This window comes from Lissotriton helveticus, chromosome 1_1 (assembly GCF_964261635.1).
Source record: "Lissotriton helveticus chromosome 1_1, aLisHel1.1, whole genome shotgun sequence".
Taxonomy (NCBI): Eukaryota; Metazoa; Chordata; class Amphibia; order Caudata; family Salamandridae; genus Lissotriton; species Lissotriton helveticus.
Window position 1 is genome coordinate 909539411 of NC_136057.1, and position 18596 is coordinate 909558006.

The following is an 18596-nucleotide window of genomic DNA, read 5'->3' on the forward strand; positions in this document are numbered from 1 at the left end:
TTTTGCCACCGCCTGCACTTTACTGAAAATCGTGTTTCATTTGCAAGTAGGGTTTGTTATTTGTTTATTTTTTACATGTGAATTGCATTATATACCACGTGCTCTCACGGCCCGCATAGTACTTGAAATGGTCCTATTACCCAACCTAAAAGAGTTATGTTTTATTTATCATGAAAGTATAGAAATTTGCGTTGGCGATCCCAGAAGTTAAACCATTAACCTATAGATTCTTTCAACAGGTAAATATATCCCACTGACGCATCTGGCCGCCTTCAATAAATTATAGAAAAGAAGCAGCTGTGCTGAGTAGGCCCCTCGAAGCGCTGGCTCAGTGTTGAGAAACGCCCACGTATAGCGCTCCAGGCCACACATTTACAGGTCCCACCTGTGTCAACAATCCCACCGCACCCATGGGGAGAGGCAGGACGTGCACATTCTAAAGTATCCTTAGACAGAGCACCCCGCCCCCACACTTTACAAATTCAAGGTCACAGGGGGCACTTCCGCCTGGAAACGCTTCTCTTGCATCTCTCTGAAAAAGTATGAATAGCCACAACACAGACGTGCATATGGAGCTCAGGAAGAGGGTTATTTTATACCCCAAGGCGCTGCCAGGGAAACCTAAAAGGGACAAGTTCAAGAACGTGTTTACATTATGATAATTCCCTCCACAACACCGAAATGTTGGCATATAGGAGAAACGGAGGCGGGGGGGTGGGGTTTATACAGTGGTTTCCCAGGATCACACCTGTAAGGCACCTCATGAAATGACATGTATGAAGATTGGGATTCTGTCGAGCACGTATGGCACAGAGATACTGAAAGAGTACCACAAATGTAAGTCGCAAAAAGCAAGGACATGTATAAACACTGAGTTATTGCTAAGAATGTAGGGCCTAACAAGCAAGGACATGTGCGCACTGAGATACGGCTACACCACGCATGTGTAGCAAAACATACAAAGACTTGCACAAACACTGAAAATGGTCAAAAATATAAACCACAAAATGAAAGTACATGTCTAAAATTCAGACACAACTAATACCGTGAGGCACAACATGCAAAAATATGGGTAAACGCTGAGATACTGACACGTATGTGAGACAGAACATGAAAATACATACATAAACTGAGATTATGCCAGAAATGTAAGCCACTACGTGAAAAAGACATGTATAAACATTGACATACTGTCACAGAAGTTAAGTATGCCGTACAAGATGTGTGTACCATGCACGTAAGGCAGAACATACAAGGACATTTCCACAAATATACGGTCATGGTATAAAACGTTATGTAGAAATCCTGGCATACTGCCATGTTAGCATTGTAGAACATGCAAGTACAATAAAAACCTCGATATCTTAGCCCAAACCAAAAGTAAAGCATACCAAACAACAACATATATAGGTGCTGAAGTACTACCAGGGGTGTAAGGCACAGCATGCCAGGATAAGTATAAAAATGCATAAATAACTAACTAAATACATACCGCAAATCACTGCCGTCACTCTGCCGGCCTGCGACCAGGAAGTCAGGCAGGCCGGCGCGACAACAGGAAACAGGAAGTAGGAGGGCGGGAGCCTACCCCGCCTCCCACGGAAGAGCCGCGATTGGACGGAGCCGCCGTGTTTGGAGCACCGGAGCAGGCAGGAGCCTACCCTGCGCCCCGGTGCAGAAGGAGGTAAGAAGAGTCCTGCTGCCGGGCCCTGCAGCTGAGGAGAGCCGCCGCACGAAAGAAGCCGGTGAGTGCGTTGCTGAGCGGGGAAGGGGGAGGCGGGGGGAGCGGGGAAGGGGGAGGCGGGGGGCGCGGGGGAGGCGGGGGCCGCGGGGAAAGCATGTGCGGGCGGGCGGGCTTTGTATGTATGTGTGCGTGCGTGTGACTGTGGGGGAGGGGGGTGTGTGTGTGTGAGCGAGTGTCTGTGTGCCTGTATGTGTGTGCCTGCGTGTGCATGCGCTCGCCTGTGTGTGCGTGCATGCAGAGGGGTGGGGGCTGCCTGCGTCTGTAAAAGCAAGGGCTGTGAGTTACTCTGCGCATGCGCGGGGGCAAGCCTGTTCATTCCAAGCCAGCCTCAGCCAGCCTCGGGAAAAACGAAAGTAATAAAAAAGCGAAACTGACACTGCCACTGCAGACAATGCTGCGCGCTCCCGAGGTGAAATCCGGCACTGAAAACGCTCGTAACACTTTGGTGTCCACTCTCCTAAAAACGGATCACATTAGTTGTCGAGCTGACAGCATTCATGCTTCGCATGAATGCTAACGTCAGCTCGACCTAAAAAAGGGGAGCAGTCTAAGAAGTAATAGTGAAAAAACACAAATTATTGATATCTAAAATAGAAAATATTTTTTAAAGTCCAAATATATTATTTGTTTCTCTGTTCAGTCTATTGGTTCAAATAGACTGGTGAATGGTGAACAATATTTCATTGTTATTCTTTCATCTTCGGACAGATAGGTTTTCAGCCCAGTGAACATGCTTCTTCCTATACAACAGGACTTCCTCAGGGCTGTAAGATGACATACATAAACACTACTGACAAAATAAAAAGGATTAATAAAATGCAATTACTTAAAAACATGTTCCCTGTATATACCTTCATATTAATAAAAAATGTATCCTATTTAATGGACTGTACAGTACAATATAACTTCACATATTTACAAATACATAGTATTCATGCTAGTTTCACCATGTTATCTAATTAATTATTATCATAACCACAAATTACATCATTTTCAGTTTATATACTATAATGCCCAAATATGTGTATCATCCTATACAATTCACAAATCATTCCCTTCATGGTGAAATTTTCATTTCTAATTGTCTTTGGGAGGTGTTTTATTAATTTGTGTTACTTGTTTCTCATTATTGTGTCCAAAAAGCTCCTTCGCCAATTTCTCATGATTAGCGTCAATGATAGACATATTTTGATAGTGTTTCCAACACACCATGCAGGTGAAGCCATACCAAGACAAAATCACAAAAAGAAAAAACAATGATGGCTACAATCCACTGCAATAAATACATACAAATATCTAATGCTCTAACAAGAGATAGTTGTGTAATTGAAGCTAAACACAACTAAGGTAATTAAATATTATCATCCTAATCGAGAAACAACTTAAACGCATTGATATCCTATAAAGACGTATACTAATGGGGAGTAAGGTTGGAAAAACATACTTCATTTAACAGTTGACAGATGAGATGGTGCTCACCTAGAGGTTTTCAATCGAATCAAATGTGTTTGACAGATATTGCCTCTCAATGCTTCTTTAAAACTTACCTTGACTTGCAAGGGAAGACAGAAAATTGAGAAGACGAGTTACATATACTGAAATGGGATCTGATAACCTTCCCACACACCAGCTAACCCATATTGACAATATGGATTGGTAAACTTTCAAAATACCTGTGAAATAGGATTTCTAAATGTATTTGGCAGCCCCTGACGATATGCCCGAGGTTCTCCAGCTCCCTCGAAACTCTCCAAGCTGTGATTGAGCATTTAATTGTGGAGTAGGCATTGGGGATTAGTTAAAGATAGGATGTGTTGGTATTAGTACTCGAAAATTGGACATCCAATAGAATTATAAACCACTGCTGAGAGTACCAAGGAGTAGTTATCCATGCTTGTTGATAGTGTGCTTGGATAAGGACTCTGAATATCTTTATGAAAGGGAAATAGCATAATTTATGTTTTGTGAGCAATCCTGTAGGAAGACACACCTGGCACTAGCTAACAGACCTGCTCTCCAACTGTAAAAGGAAGGGAAATGGGAATTTACATGATAAGCCAAAGGATCCAAAAAGTGTCGACACAGAGAAGAATAGTTTTTGAATATATTAGGATGGAGTCACCAATCACTGGAGTTTAGAAGATGTCTGGAATACCAATAAGCTATGGGCTTAAGATTTCTCCAGCAGGAATTCTGCTTTGACAGACATATATAATTGAATACAAAGCTCCCAAAGACCCTTTGCAAGCTTTGCTGAAGGTTTGATTTTTTACTGATATATCTAATAGCCATCAGGTATTGCATCATTAAAAAGATAACATAGTTAACTATGCACTTTGCAAAGGTCTGATTTGTAAATGAACTGGCAGGCTGTCAAGGGTAGGTCTTCTACGAGACGGTTCAATCTTTTCTTGGAACATAGAAATGGCTAACCTCCTTCTGAGGCTACCTCATTTTGCAACAGAAAGTCGTGAGGTGCAACCAGAGGTGGAATTTAGGAGAAAGGAAATAATATACTGGGAACAGTAAAAAAACAACTTTCCACCAAAATAGGCCAAGCAACAAGATGAGCAGAGAAGGGTGTCGAGGTAAATATCTGGAATCCCACGAGTGCAACGAGCAAGCAATACTGTAAAGCCTAATTGGGACACAGATTGAAACTAGTTTCAACTCCTTAAACAGTCCAAATTCAGAAAGTGAACCGGCGAAGAAACAGGCAGGAAAAAAACACATTCTTGCCTTGGGTATTATAAGAACTTCCTGTCAAACAAAATGAACACTACAAGTTTCCCAAAATATATATATCTAATGTGTGGCTCAGTATTCCTTAGTCTCAAAATATTTAATGTGTAGTGTTTTCGAAACCTGCAGCATTACAAAGACACTGAAGGCATATATTTTCCTGGCCGACAGCGTTTCAGAAACACTGTCACCAGGAACTAGGCTCGCCCCAGAATGCAATGCGCCAGGCCGCACAGAAGGTAAAGACAAAGAAGCAGTACAGCATTGATTGACCTGGAGAGTGAAGCGCAGACTCAGCACCCGCAATGAAGTAAGCTTAAAATTAGTATCTGTAAACGTATGTGCAGAGATGACTCCTGTGCTGCCCATGAAGCCACCAGTCAAGGCTCCACCACATCGAACACCACAACCTGTCAGACTTCCATCTGATTCTAATACAATACGAGGGTTAAGCGAAGATTGTATTCGTGTTCTAACACTCCAATTGGTCTAACCACCACTGGAGTTCTAGAAGTTCCAAAGAAATTGCATCAGTATAAGAAAGGTCTTTTTGAAGATGACACATTTTCGGTCTTTAAAGCACTTGGTAATGAAGGGGGACTAGAAAAGGAGCTTAGATTAGGGATGACATAAAGCAGACAATGTGAGCTAAGGTCCTCAGAAATAAAAGACTTGCAAAGGAGTAGTTGATATTTCCTGTGGTGCTCATGATTTGGTACTGTAGACCCAGGCAAATTATCCACCAACCACTAAGGAAAGAATATTTCAGATGCAAGATTGTTTTCATCTTTAAATGATAGTAGATTACAAAACAACTGATCTGTTTGAGGTTTATTACTGGTGACGTTATTGTTTTGCTTTTGAATCAGAAACCTATTGCTTAAAAAACCTGAGGGATTTGGAGGGCTTGCAAGAAAGCGCCTTTCTAGAGCAGGGTCCTGATCTGTTGATGTGTCCAGTGAGAAACCAAGAGGTTGCCAAATAAAAAATCTATATGGAATCACCTTGAACCATGGATAGCATCCATGGGTCTATTGTAATTGTCTCTAAACAATTAGATATTGTTGTAGACGTCCCTCTAAAATAAGAGTTCCAGAATACACACATACCAGCAATAGGGATTCCACTTTGAGCTCTTGAACCTCTGTTCCTGAAACCTCTTCCCTGTTGGGAAAAGAACTGTTGAAAATACTTTGGGGCTTAAAATTGAAACCTATGAAGGAGTTGCACTTGCTGTTGAATGGGCTGGAAAATGGTAACTACGTCTACCGGTCTTATTAAAAACCAGTTGCCCGAAGTCTCTTGTGAGAAAAGACAGCTTTGTCTTTGTCTTGGAAAGAGAATGTAATGACCTATTTTCTCAGTTCCTTTACGAGTTACTAAACAATAAGTCTTTGGCATGGGAACCCTCTTCTGTACTTGTAATAAACCATAACTTGGGGTCAGTTTTGAGTACGAGTCCTCTGCATCATTTGTGGGATATAGCGGCATTACAATTGACCAGTAAACAGATTGCTTTCTGGTTTCAATGTGTTGGTTCATTGGGATCATAATGTGTATCTTCCAATACTGCCTCTTTAGCAATATCCCGGATATTGGTGAAAAAAACAATAACATCAAGAATTGTATCCTAGCACATTGACTAAGCTCTAGTCACACCCTTGTTATGATTGTTTTGGAATTTGGAAAAGAAAGCTAACATATTTGGGTCAATGGAAGGAGTAGTTGTAACATTATCTGGAACAGATGGATGTGGACACTCTGAACGTAAACAAGACCTGGTGTGTTTGTCTAACTCTGTTTTGATTTTTGTTAGCACATATTGGACTATGTGGTCTGCAGAGGCCCACTCAATATTTTTAGTGTGGTAAATTAAGGCAGGATCAAACATTGGAAAACCTATGGTTGATTTATCACCACATTAAACATTCGGTGACAATGGCTTACACTTTTTCGAGGGAGGACCAAACCATTTGATAGTACTGGATAACAGATTATCCTTTTTATCAATATTTCCGTCCGTATCAGAAGCCTGGCTGCTCAGAGGTGAAATTCTCCCACCACTGTGCAAAACTACCTCCTAGCAAACACTGTTGCTCTAAGACAGCGTTGTCTACCCGTTGGTAGCATACGCCTGAGATGAAAGGCAACTTGAGAAAATGTGTGTTAAGGGTTAACAATACCAGCACAAGACTTGCATCAAGAAACTTCTCAGAAAAGCTCCCATAATAATTTAGTAAAATCAAAACGTATTTAAGGATTAAAATAAGGCATAAATGAGAACATTTGAATGGGTCACTTGAAAGTTATAGCTTTTTACAGTGACAGTTGCATTCCACGTGGTGTCGCCATTCTGCATGTGCAGTCAGTGTTCCTGCCCAGTACTCATAAGTGACCCCTGGAGGCTGCTCCCCCTTCCAGTCACCCACCATGACTCCCAGACTGCCTAAACCTTCAGTTAGGCCGGGGTAGCTGGATGAGAGTCAGCCGTCTTGTCCAAGTAGACATACTCCATAGCTTTAGAAGTTCACAGAGATCATGAGAGGTTGTCTCTGGCTTGTGTCTCTGCGGCTCACTGAGTTTCTGGTCTTTACGAGTCTGCCTAAGCCAGTAGAGAGCACACCCTCCTCCTCAGCTCCTAGCCCAGTGCTTAGTGTTGACTCTCAAGTCGCTTGGAGAGTTCTCGTCCCAGATAGCGGTTCACTGTGAGTGTAAGATAGCTTTGCCTCTCACATTCAAGTTCCAAAAAGGAATCTCTACTTTTCCAGTGCTGGACCAGTTACAACTGGTCGGCTGGTCTGCTTTACAGGAAGGGTCCTTCAGTGCTTTTTGGTGGTCCGGATGAGGCAACCTTACCTGCTCACATCAAAAGGTCTGTCTTGCCGAGTCTCTTTAGCAAACAACAGGTAGCAGTAGCGGCACTGCTCGCTCCAGTCTAATCGGACGCTTCTCACTGAAACGCCAGCAAATATAGCCTCTATCAGAGGTTGACGGAACAACACTATTGTGACTCCCAATACCTACAATATTCGACAATCCCTACTTTATGGTAAAGACACAGCCTATGAATGGTCAGTTTAAAAAAATCTAGAAGTTTACATCAATATTGTTGAATAACTAGCCCATTTACATTGGTTCCTTCCGTTGACTGCCAAGGCATGACTCCCTAAAACATGCTTGCTAACCTCTGATCTTATGCTTTAATTGAAGGCTGAAAATATAGTTTTTCTCCTCTTCTATCCCAGTCCTGCAAGTTATTTTGAAGATCGGGTAAGGTGGCTATCCCCCTCCTTTCCTCTTCTTTAGATACCTGTGAGGTGGTGCAAAGCAAAACCAGCAAGTCTGCAGTTCTCTCCTGCAAACAACAGCCAGGTTGTGCACCTGTGACTAACTAAATACAATCAGGTTATATACCATAATGGAAAAAATGCCTTTAATAAACAGCGATTTCTCAATGCATAGAATCAAAATACCAGCAGTGCCCACTAGAGTAAGAGGATGGAAACCAATGCGAAAAAGCAGATTTTCTATATATCCTCCATAAACGTCATCATGTGTATGAAATATCTGGTGCACTACAAATTGAGCGTGGAGTAAAATGTCCAGCCAAAAGTGATGAATCTTTCCCGGCCTGAATTGGTCTGCCACAAGAAATATCATTACTGCAAATTGAATGCCACTGAGGTTCGAACTAGGCTAATTTAAGCTATTTTGCTCAATCTCTGGCTTTTTGAGTCATGCAAGTGTCTGTTTTCTCATAATAGTTAATGTGTCCAGATTAAAACATCGTCTGGTCTATGAGAAGGAGTCCTCAGTGCTTCCTGTCAGAACTTAATTGGTTGAATACTCATGCTACTCCCATTCACAGACTGGCCTCCTTAAAATGTAATAAAACATTTCTTCTGAAGGTAAACCACATTCCAATGAATCCATGTGCTTGCTTACAATAAAAGAACGCTTTGCACTCTTATATTGAAAGGTCGAAAGACTTGGACATGGTATATTTCAAAGAAGGAAGCACTTCTTTCACATGTTAACATAGTTGGACCTTCACAGACAGTAGTTTGTACAAAAGCTACAGTATGTAATGTCCTTTGTAAAAACCTTAAATGCAGTCTCTAGGTTCTTCTTCACCTAGATTGCGGCTCTTCATGAAGTGATGAAAATCTTCTTACTGTGCTTGTGACTGGTGTGCAGACAGACTGGCTGCAGTAAGAATGGCGTCCTAAAAGAAGACATATTGTTTGCACCGCTAGATGATCGCTTCCAGTATGGATCTGCCACTGGGGCTGTTACGAGACTTCATCAGTTTCTCCCTTGTTTGCCTGAAGACACAAGAATGCCCTAAACATTTTTGGCCAACCAGACGAATCATCTGTAAAACTACCTGGGGAAAATATGCTGTGCTCATTTTTGCAGAGTTCCCATTCAGTGACTCTGCAATGCGTGCCTAGGTATCAATACTTGTTGACCAAGTAATACATGCCTTTCCCATCCATTGTGAAAGCCTATGAAGAAAATCTGTGAAGATGCTGTCCACTTAGATTGCCTGAAATGTTTTTACTTTTAGCTTGGCGCCCAACCTGATTGGGCCTGGATTATGGCTAGTCTCCCAGTTTTTAACAAAAATCTGCTGTCCTTCATATAGTAACTTGTTCTCGTTGGGACGTATGGATAAACTTTGGTGTACCAGCACCGAGTGAGTTCTAACAAGGAACAGTCCTTTAGAAATTGTTCTTTTCTCCAAGTCTGGGAACAAAGGATAGGACTTTCAATGAAGACCTGCTACTATGATCTATCCCAGAAGGAATGGAACCAGCACTACTTTCAGCGTGTAAGTGAGCTGCCTACAGATCATAGGGACAAGGCTCTAGGCCTGGCTCTTTGAAACCTGGCTGTGGAATCTTGCCATTCTGGAGCCACAATAACCTTGCAGCCTAACACTGTAAAAACTGAATGAAGGCATCTGGCTTGCATAAAAAATGTAGGACCTGCAAATGACATTCCAGGACTGCATGTCTGAAGAACCTGGACTGGCTTAACCCTCCCTGTGCAATCCAAGGCTTTGTGGGATTCCTTTTAACACATGTTTTAGCCTGAGAGGAAAATGTGAGATGTTTTTCCTTCTACTCCCCTACCCATCAGTTTGGCATCCCAATGGCAGAGACCAGTCACCCTCATTCCAGATTCATTTAAAACTTTTGTTTAACTCCATGCGATTTTGAAGATACAGCTTTTCAAATATAAACAGAACCCATTAAACTAAATCCACTTTCCAAGTTGCTGGTGGAACTGTTAAGTCCACCCAGTGCCCCAGATCACTTTGGTGTCTTCATCTTCTAATAATTAATGCAACAACCGGTAAACAAGACAAGGCGCCCAAAACCTGTGGGGAATTTCTGTGGAGACCAGCCAATTTCCAGCAGCAGAAGACTCTCCTCTTTTAAATTACTTTGGAGACAAATTAAAGCAATAACCGGGTATCTGCCGAACTATGTCAGTATCCCCTCCACAGTGATCGCGTAGCCCCAGTCTCATTAATTAAATACTGGAACTTTAACTTCAAATCAGTAATTTTAGACATTCAATAACCATGTATTTTTGAGTCTGGAAATCCCAGTTCACATTTTTTGGGGTGCGAGTTTTGGCTGTTTAAAATTTTTTAATGCTTTTTACAGGATGTGTTCTGCTCTCTTTTTTTAAAGTCAAACTGTGCTGCACTGATGCTGATCAGCAGTCATTTCTCATCGTGGCTCAGTACTGCGCCATTCCCCCCCAAATGAGATTCTAAGATTTCTAAGATTTCCTGTTTATTCCTGACAGAGACTTGGTTATCTGATTTGTCTGCCCCTGATTTGGCAAATGCCATACCCCCTGCCTATAATATATTTAGAAAAGACAGACCGTCTGGTAGAGGCGGTGGAGTGGCGATTATAGTAAATAAGAGCATACCATGTCGCACCTTTCCGGTTGATAATATTCAGGGCAGTGAAGCCCTTGGCTTCACCCTCCAGCTCTCGTCCTCCCAGGCTTGTACAGGGATTCTTGTCTATAGACCACCAGGCTCGACGGGGTCTTTTTTAGATGAATTACAGACAGCCCTCTCGATTCCTTGTCTCAGATCTAATCACTGCCTCCTGTTAGGCGATCTAAACATTCACATGGATGTCAGTTCAGACCCGGATACCCTAAAATTATTTGATATTACTTCTGTGCTCTGATTAGTTCCTTATGTGCTGGGACCATCCCATAAGAAGGGCCACACGCTGGACCAGATCTTTTCTACTCTCCCTATCGAGATAGATCTCCCTAAGCCAGTTTTGTGGTCGGACCACTTTCTTATTTCCTTTTCCCTCCCTAATATGGTACCAACTCGGTCCAAATTTGTGGGCACGTCAAACCATCGGTCTAAATCTTTCCATCTGTTTACCAGAGAGATGTTATTAAATACCCTAACTAACTTTCCTTGTCCTACATCTGATAATGTTGAGGACTATATTGCCTCCTTCCACCAATGGCTCTTAGAGTGTCTTGAGAGTTCGATTCCGACCAAGTCACAGAACTCGGCCAATAAAAGGACATCTGCCCCATGGTTTACTCCGCAGCTAAAAAAAGCCAGACAAGATCTAAAAAAAGCTGAAAGAGCTTGGAGACGATCTTATGATTTTTCGGAAAAACAGAATTTTAAGACACTGACGAGAGCTTACCATAAGTCAATCTGGGCGGGGAAAAAAGCCTATTTAGAATCTAGAATAAATGAGGCGGAGCATTCCAGTAAAGAACTTTTTAGGGTGGTAAAAGACTTTACTTCTCCCTCTGCGTACACCCCCATCCACACGCACTCTGAACCCTGGTTGAGGGATCTGGCTGTATATTTTGTACAGAAAATTATTACTATTCAAGATTCCCTCTCTTCCTCTTTCCAGCGGCAACCTGTGAGTCTGGGGTGTCCCATGTCAGTTCATGGTCCTTTGTTGTGTGAGTTTCCTCCACTGGACAATGCAAGTTCTCTTGACATTTTGTCCAACCTTAAATCGGGATCTCCACAGGATCCGTGCCCAGCCAAGTGTTTAGCGAACTTGGCACCTGTGCTAAATGACTTGGTCAACCCCATTTTAAATATGTCACTCTTATCTGGGGTAGTTCCTAAGGCTTGGAAGAGCGCCATGATCCTGCCACTCCTGAAAAAACCAGCACTCGACCCTCTGGTCCATGCCAACTACAGACCTATCTCCTTACTCCCGGCTCTAGCGAAAGTGACTGAGAGGTTTGTTCACAGATCGATATCTAATTTCATCGAGGAAAACGATCTGTTACATAACACCCAATCCGGTTTCCGTGCGAATTTTAGCACGGAAACTGCGCTCCTCGAAGTCACAGACGCTATCCGGGAGGAGCTGGATGCTGGAAGAAAGGCGGTATTGGTCATGCTTGATCTGTCGGCGGCATTCGACACCGTTCCCCATGCGCTTCTCCTTGCTAGACTCTGGGATTTTGGTTTGCAGGGAACGGTGTGGAGATGGCTTCAATCCTTCTTAGCCGACCGCCGACAGACAATCTGGGCTCCTCCGTACTCCGCTGAGATGCCGCTGCTAGAAGTGGGGGTTCCTCAAGGTTCCATCTTGAGCCCCCTCCTTTTCAACATCTTTATGGCTCCTCTGGCAGCGGTCGCGGAGTCTTTCGGTGCCCGGATTGTCACCTACGCTGACGATACCCAGCTCCTGTTTGTGAGCAACAGGAATGGCCTGTTTAATGACGAGCAGATCAGAGGTTGTCTGAGTGCGGTTTTCGAGTGGTTAGGATACCATGGACTGAAATGCAACTCCGACAAGTCGGAGCTGCTCTTTTTCGGGTGCACCTCCGAGCCAGATTGGAAACCCTGGTGGCCGCAGGAGATGTCTCCCCCAGTTAGCACATCCCAGAAGGCCAAAAATTTGGGAGTAATCATTGATAATGACCTTTCTTTTGGTCCACATATTTCCTCTCTCACGGGGAAATGTTTTGGCATTCTACGGATGCTACGTAAATTTCTACCTTTAGTATCCATTGAGCACAGGAAAATTATTGTCCAGGCACTGGTGGGATCCAGACTGGATTACGCCAATGTCTTATTTCTGGGGCTTCCCAAATACCTGGTCAGGCGTCTTCAAGTCACTCAGAATTCTGCAGCCCGAGCGGTCTTTGGTCTCCCAAGAAGAGCTAGAGCCACTGGTCTTCTTTCGACCTTACATTGGCTCCCGGTTGATAAAAGGATTCTTTTTAAAACTTTGACTACGACCTACAAGGCCTTACATGGCATTGGTCCAAAATATATTTCCAATCGTGTGTCTTGGTACCAGCCTTCCAGATCTCTTAGATCTGCCGCGCTATCCAAAGTGAAGGTTCCCATCATTAAGCGCGCCAGAGCAGGAGGTCGGTCTTTCCGCTATCTAGCTCCTCGTGCCTGGAATGACCTTCCGATTTCTCTAAGACAGGCTTCTAGCCTGATGTCCTTCCGAAAGGCCCTTAAAACATGGCTTTTCCCTTAGACCGCTGCTGTTTTTTTCTTTATGCGTATGTTGCGATTCCCTTCAGTGTTATGTTTCTCCCTCACTTAGTGGGTACCTTCGAAAAAGCGCCGGGATGCTCCAACTGGAGTGGCCGCGCGCTATAGAAGCACAAATATAACATAACATAACATATATTAAATTTACCTCTTCAACCTAATCTTCACGAAAACCGTCTAGATAAAGTTTGCTCCCTCCATGTCCACAGCAAAATTATTTTTAAGTCCTTGTGCATCGTACACGATGCTCTAGCTGAGTTGTTTCAAGCTACATTTGTTCTAGCTTTAGTTTCTAAATCCCTGGTCATCATCTATGATCTATCGCACCTAGGCCTTGATGAAATAACATAACACAAGGCAGATTGTTTTCTTAGTTGGGCTCTAATCCCTGGAACTATCTTTCTCGTGATCTGTGCCATCTGTCTGATCACCTAGAATTTACCTACAGCAGTAGACTCTGAAGCTGAGTTTCCTACACTCTGGTTTTTTCCCATGCCTTTAGGCCATAGCATTGTGAAAGGAGGGAGCAACAATACTCAGTGCTTAGGCACATCATGAAAATGGATTATTTTGAATGCATTGACTGCTTATAAACAGCAACAATAAGAGGCGTGAGGAATGAGAGCTCTCCTGGAGCCAATGGAGGTTACTGCCCACTGTTTGTTGAACCTGCTTAAGACCATCCAGAGCTCAAGGCCACTCTTTGGAAACTAGATTAATTCAATATATGTGGAGTGGAATCTGCTTCAAGCCAACATCAGGAAAGTTTCACACATGCTGCAAGAGAATGAAGCTGCAGTGGGACATAGGGCTCAGAGTCTGGAAGAAGCACAGACCTTTTATAAACAATTTCTGCACACTGGGAGGAGATTTGAGGCCTAGGGATTAAAGGGTACCTGAAAACGTTAAGGGTTAATTTGTGGAGCCTTTCCTCGAGAAATATATTAAACCATCTCGTCGACCTGGAGGCCTGTCTTCCTTTTTCTCTATTGGGAAAGTCCACAGGGCCATGGCATCTTATCCTATGTCGACTGAAGGCTATTGTAGTCATACTTCTCCACTTTCAGTATAGGGGTACTGTTTTGCCACTGGGCAAATAATCAAGACAGTTTCGTTTGAGGGCAGCACTCTCATGATCTTTGCAGTTTACATTCAGAAAGTGAAAGGGCAAAAAATGCTATCATGTTTTGCAGCTGTTGAAAGAAACTGAGAGAATATATGATGCAGTACATTACTATATATGTCCAAACTTCGGGTAATCAAGGATACAAAGATACACTTATTCATAAGATGGTAATCAGTCATGCACAGGATTGAAAAATGGGAAACGTTACGCATAGGAGCACCTGAGATATAATGTCAGTCCAGTTAAAAGCTGAAGATAAAAAATATTTGGTGGATGGGCGACCTGAGCCAATAAGCCTGAAAGTGATAGTATAAGAGGAAGGAACAGACTTTATGATCAAGGAAGTTAAATGCCAATGTAATTATTGAAGATATGTGGTGGCGGGTTAATTGAACCGAGTCAGCAATGACACACAAGTATACTTAATATCTCAAGTGATATGAGAATTAGGCAAGAGTCTTCTTCAGGTTGAATACGGCTGGTATCTAGTATGGGGTCTAGATTCATGTTGGTCAATGACTTTCCGAGCCTCAATACTAGGACAAATTTGTCCAGGTACTCCACCTAAATTGTAGGGAATTAGACACACTTGGTACAAGATAGGCATACCGACTGAGTGGCTGACATGTGAGGTGCCAATGCCCACTAACTAGAACACTGGTGGGGATTACTGATGTAATGTTAGTTGCTTCCACTGTTTAGGTGGGGCAAACTTTCATTGTTGAAAAAGGAAGATTTTAGTTTACTATTCAAAGGTGGGGTGGTGCATATACAGGGATATTTCACACATCGAGGCTCCCTCTCTTCTAACAGGTGGACATTTTTTTGATTGCCCAGTTGATAGTGGGTAGTAAAGGATTTGTTCTTTATTGAATCTTAAGTGTGGATGGAGATAACAAAACAATTATATTTGGATGGAACGTTGTGTGCTGGGGTGCCCGTTAGTACGCTATGCTTTATGGGATTTTCAGCAGCCAATTTGAGTATTTACCAAATATAAAGGAGTGTTTGTACATATTCATTTAATGGCGTGTAATGTCTGAGGCCTTAATGATTACCATAAGCTCCGTAGAGCCTACGCATTCCTTTACTGACACAAAGTGGGATTCGTTTTGGAATTGTACAGGTAGTTAGAGAATAGGGCTCGAAGGGGCTGGCCAGTTGGGTCTCACCTGGGTCACCACTATTAGTAAAATATACTTTCCAAGAAGTAGAAATTAGATATGTTCTGATTGATGGGATTCAGGATGGTCAAGATTCAGAGATTTGTCTTTCTAACATTGATACTTCTAACATTGAGGTCCTTCCCTTTATTGATGAACTGCTTCAGGTGTTGGCTACATCCCTGGCTGTGATGATAGTCCGGGCGAGCCACCTAAACTGTATACTTGACAGTGTATGGAACTGACTCTTGCTGAGTACCAGTGCTTTGTGTGCTGCTCTATCGGAGGTCCTCCGCAACACACATGTAGGATGTAGCAGAGAGGCCACACTGATATCAGGGTATAATTATTTTCCATTCTTCAGTTTGATCCTTTAAATTTATGTTTTTTTAATTTGACATTTTCAGCAAAAGTACTAATTTTGTACTTACCTTAAAAGTCGAAGTCTGGATGCAGTTGGGTAAGTAATAGTATGCCTAAGCAATAAAAGTTGGAATAATGGTAGGTAGAAGCAATGGGGGCTGAGGTAATGATCCGCTGAAGGCAATCAATTCCACTGTGTTAGCAAGTTTTCTGCTGCTCACACAGGCCACTCCCCACGGTGCTTATATACTTGACAGAAAGAGTAGAAAGCAAGTAAGCAAGTACAATTATTCAAGCAATCTACCTTACAATCTTGCCTGATAGGCAGACGGAAGCAGGAAAGATTTGAAATACTGAACTAAATTAAGCTGCCCTTCCGACGTGGGTTCTGGTTACCAAGTGGAGAACTATCTTCACACACCGGGAATTGTTAAGATAAAATTCTCATCATTGAAGAGGGTAAGGAGAAAGAAAAAAGCAAGAGATAATGAAGTTGTACCAAAGTGAGAGATGGTCTGTTCAGATCCGTATTAAACCAGGTGCCTAGGTAGGATTTCCAGATGGAATATGATGTGTGTGATGCAGTGGTTATAAATTGGTTAATTTAGGAAGATTTCTATGGAGCATGGATCTAACTGTGTTACAAAACTAAAGGTTCTGACTATTCAGATAGACCTTGAGTAGAGTTTTTGTTTTGTGCGTTTATTTAATTGAATCCTGGAAAACGTCCAATATCTCTTTTATGTATACAGTTATCTAACAAAGTCACTGTGAATGTTTTCCCTCATGGGCTAAAAGCATGTTCAACATGATCACAAACTGTTGCACCTATTACACTATCATCATATTTTCTCCTTCTATTCACAGGTACCATGTACCCTACTCCACTATATTCACATGTTGGAGAAGAACCTTTCGGTAATGTGTATGTGCCTTCTGAGGACACCTTTATCCTAATAGACGCTCTTGAAAAAGACGCAAAAGATCTACAGCACAGGTACTGAATGACATGGAATGGTTAAAATAAATAGTTACTTCTAGATGTGAAAATAAATCAATTTTTGCCCATTTCTATTTAAAGCAGGTAGACTGTAATGACAATGCACTAAATCATAAATCGTCAGGAACTACTATGTTGTGAGTTTTGACACCATACTCTTTCAAGCAAGTGCCTTCTAATGGCTGAGCTGAAATGCATTACAAATGCGGAAGTGTTCACTGAGACTCATCTCCAAATAAAATAAGGATGCTTTCTAGTAGGCATTTTTTTCAAATGCTGCCAGCAAATATTTAGAAGGACAAGTGAATACCATTAGATTTGCTTGTTGTAATGAATTTTTCTTCGGAGAGCACAATCCTAAATCCCCCATTTACTATGCTTAGCAGTGAAGAGTTGTTGTATTAACATTATGTTAAATTATTTCAAGTACAAATAAGCTGAGATTCTCTAACAACATTTCGTAGATTTAGGATACGTTGGCGTTGGGTGCAGACTCGTGGATTTGGCGGAGTCAGAGTCTATTTGGTGAGCTCACCGGAGACAAAGTCTGGTTGGGGAAGGCAGGGCAGGTCCTCCGAGTTCTGGGGGTCTGCTGGCTGCAGGACACTCCGGGATTCCGCTGGAGCAGGTTGAGGTCGGGACAGGCTGGTAGGGCTGGGATCAAGTCAGTTGGTGTCCTCCTCTTCTTCCTTCTGCATGGCTCTTCAGTCCTTCTTGTTTATTCTTGTCTGAGGAGGCAAGGGTCAGGGCTGCCCCAAAATACTAAATTTAGGGGCGTTCCATGGTATAGGTCAGGTCCCATCCTTGGGGTGGGTACACCCCCTATTAAGCCACTCTCCAGTGGGAGGGGAGTATAAGCCTCACTCAGGTTGGCTGGGTCTCCCCATCTCCAAGATGGCTTTACCTCGCCTCCCCCACCTGAGGGGTGGGGTTGGCAAAGGTGGGCTCCCATCTTTGTATTCCCGCCAATTCTCCCGACCAGAGTAGGGGTCAGAACCGGTGGGGCCAGTTGCTGGGAGCAGCAAAGGGCTGGGTCAGCTTACAAATGTGGCAAGCCTTTGCAGCTTTCAGTTTGTGGACCCTGCCCATCCTGGGGGAAGAGGCTTGGCACCTCGACCCAGGATGTACTTTGTTTCAGGACCCTGAGAGTGGCAGGCTCTCAACTCAGGTGTCCAGAAACATGTCTGGTGGTGGCAGCTGGCAAACAGCCACGACACTAGAGTCAGGTTGTTTTTCAGGGGCAACAATCACCCCCTCAACCTGACTTTACCTATCATCATTGCACTTTACTGTGGCTGCCTTCTTTGTGTTACCCTCCCTGCACTTTGAACTACCCGTCTGGGTGATGATACTGCTTTTCTAGTTTATTGCATCGTTTTTGCTACTATCCAGTATAGGAGTGGATTATTATGATTGTTTTGTTTTACCATATACTGTTTCTATTTGTTCCTTTATCCCAGGACTCCCCTTCCCCCTTGTTATATATTCCCCTGATTCTACTGTAAAGCGCTCGGATACCCTCATGGGTCTGGTTCGCGCTCTATAAAACATAAAATAAATAAATAAATAAATAAATCTCTAAGATGCCCTCTGAGTGCTATTTTCATGAAATCTCACCCTGGCATCAGTGTGGATTTAATGTGCAGAGAAGTTTGATATCAAACTTTCCAGTTTTCAGTAAAGCCATTATGATGCTTTGGAATTCATAATAACAAACTTCCATACCATAAACTTTTTATGGCTTTACTGCACTTATACTGTCTAAGAATCGACTTAGGCACTGTAGGTGTACAGGGCTCTTGCACCTGTATCCTCACCAGTGGTATAGTGCACCCAGCTAGAGGGGTGGCTTACCTATGCAATGGCAGTTGGTTGCAGGCATGGCACACAGGGGTGTGTGCTATGTCGACTCT

General features: G+C 42.9%; 1 protein-coding gene across 1 annotated transcript in view; it reads left to right on the top strand.

The window, feature by feature from the left end:
* HEMK2 (HemK methyltransferase 2, ETF1 glutamine and histone H4 lysine) overlaps window positions 1–18596 on the top strand; it is a 133904-nt gene that overhangs the window by 37096 nt on the left and 78212 nt on the right. The window contains exon 2 of the mRNA XM_078655871.1: window positions 16551–16680. Coding sequence (XP_078511997.1) covers window positions 16556–16680 — 125 coding nt within the window. The 5' untranslated portion in view covers window positions 16551–16555. The remainder of the gene's footprint in view (window positions 1–16550; window positions 16681–18596) is intronic.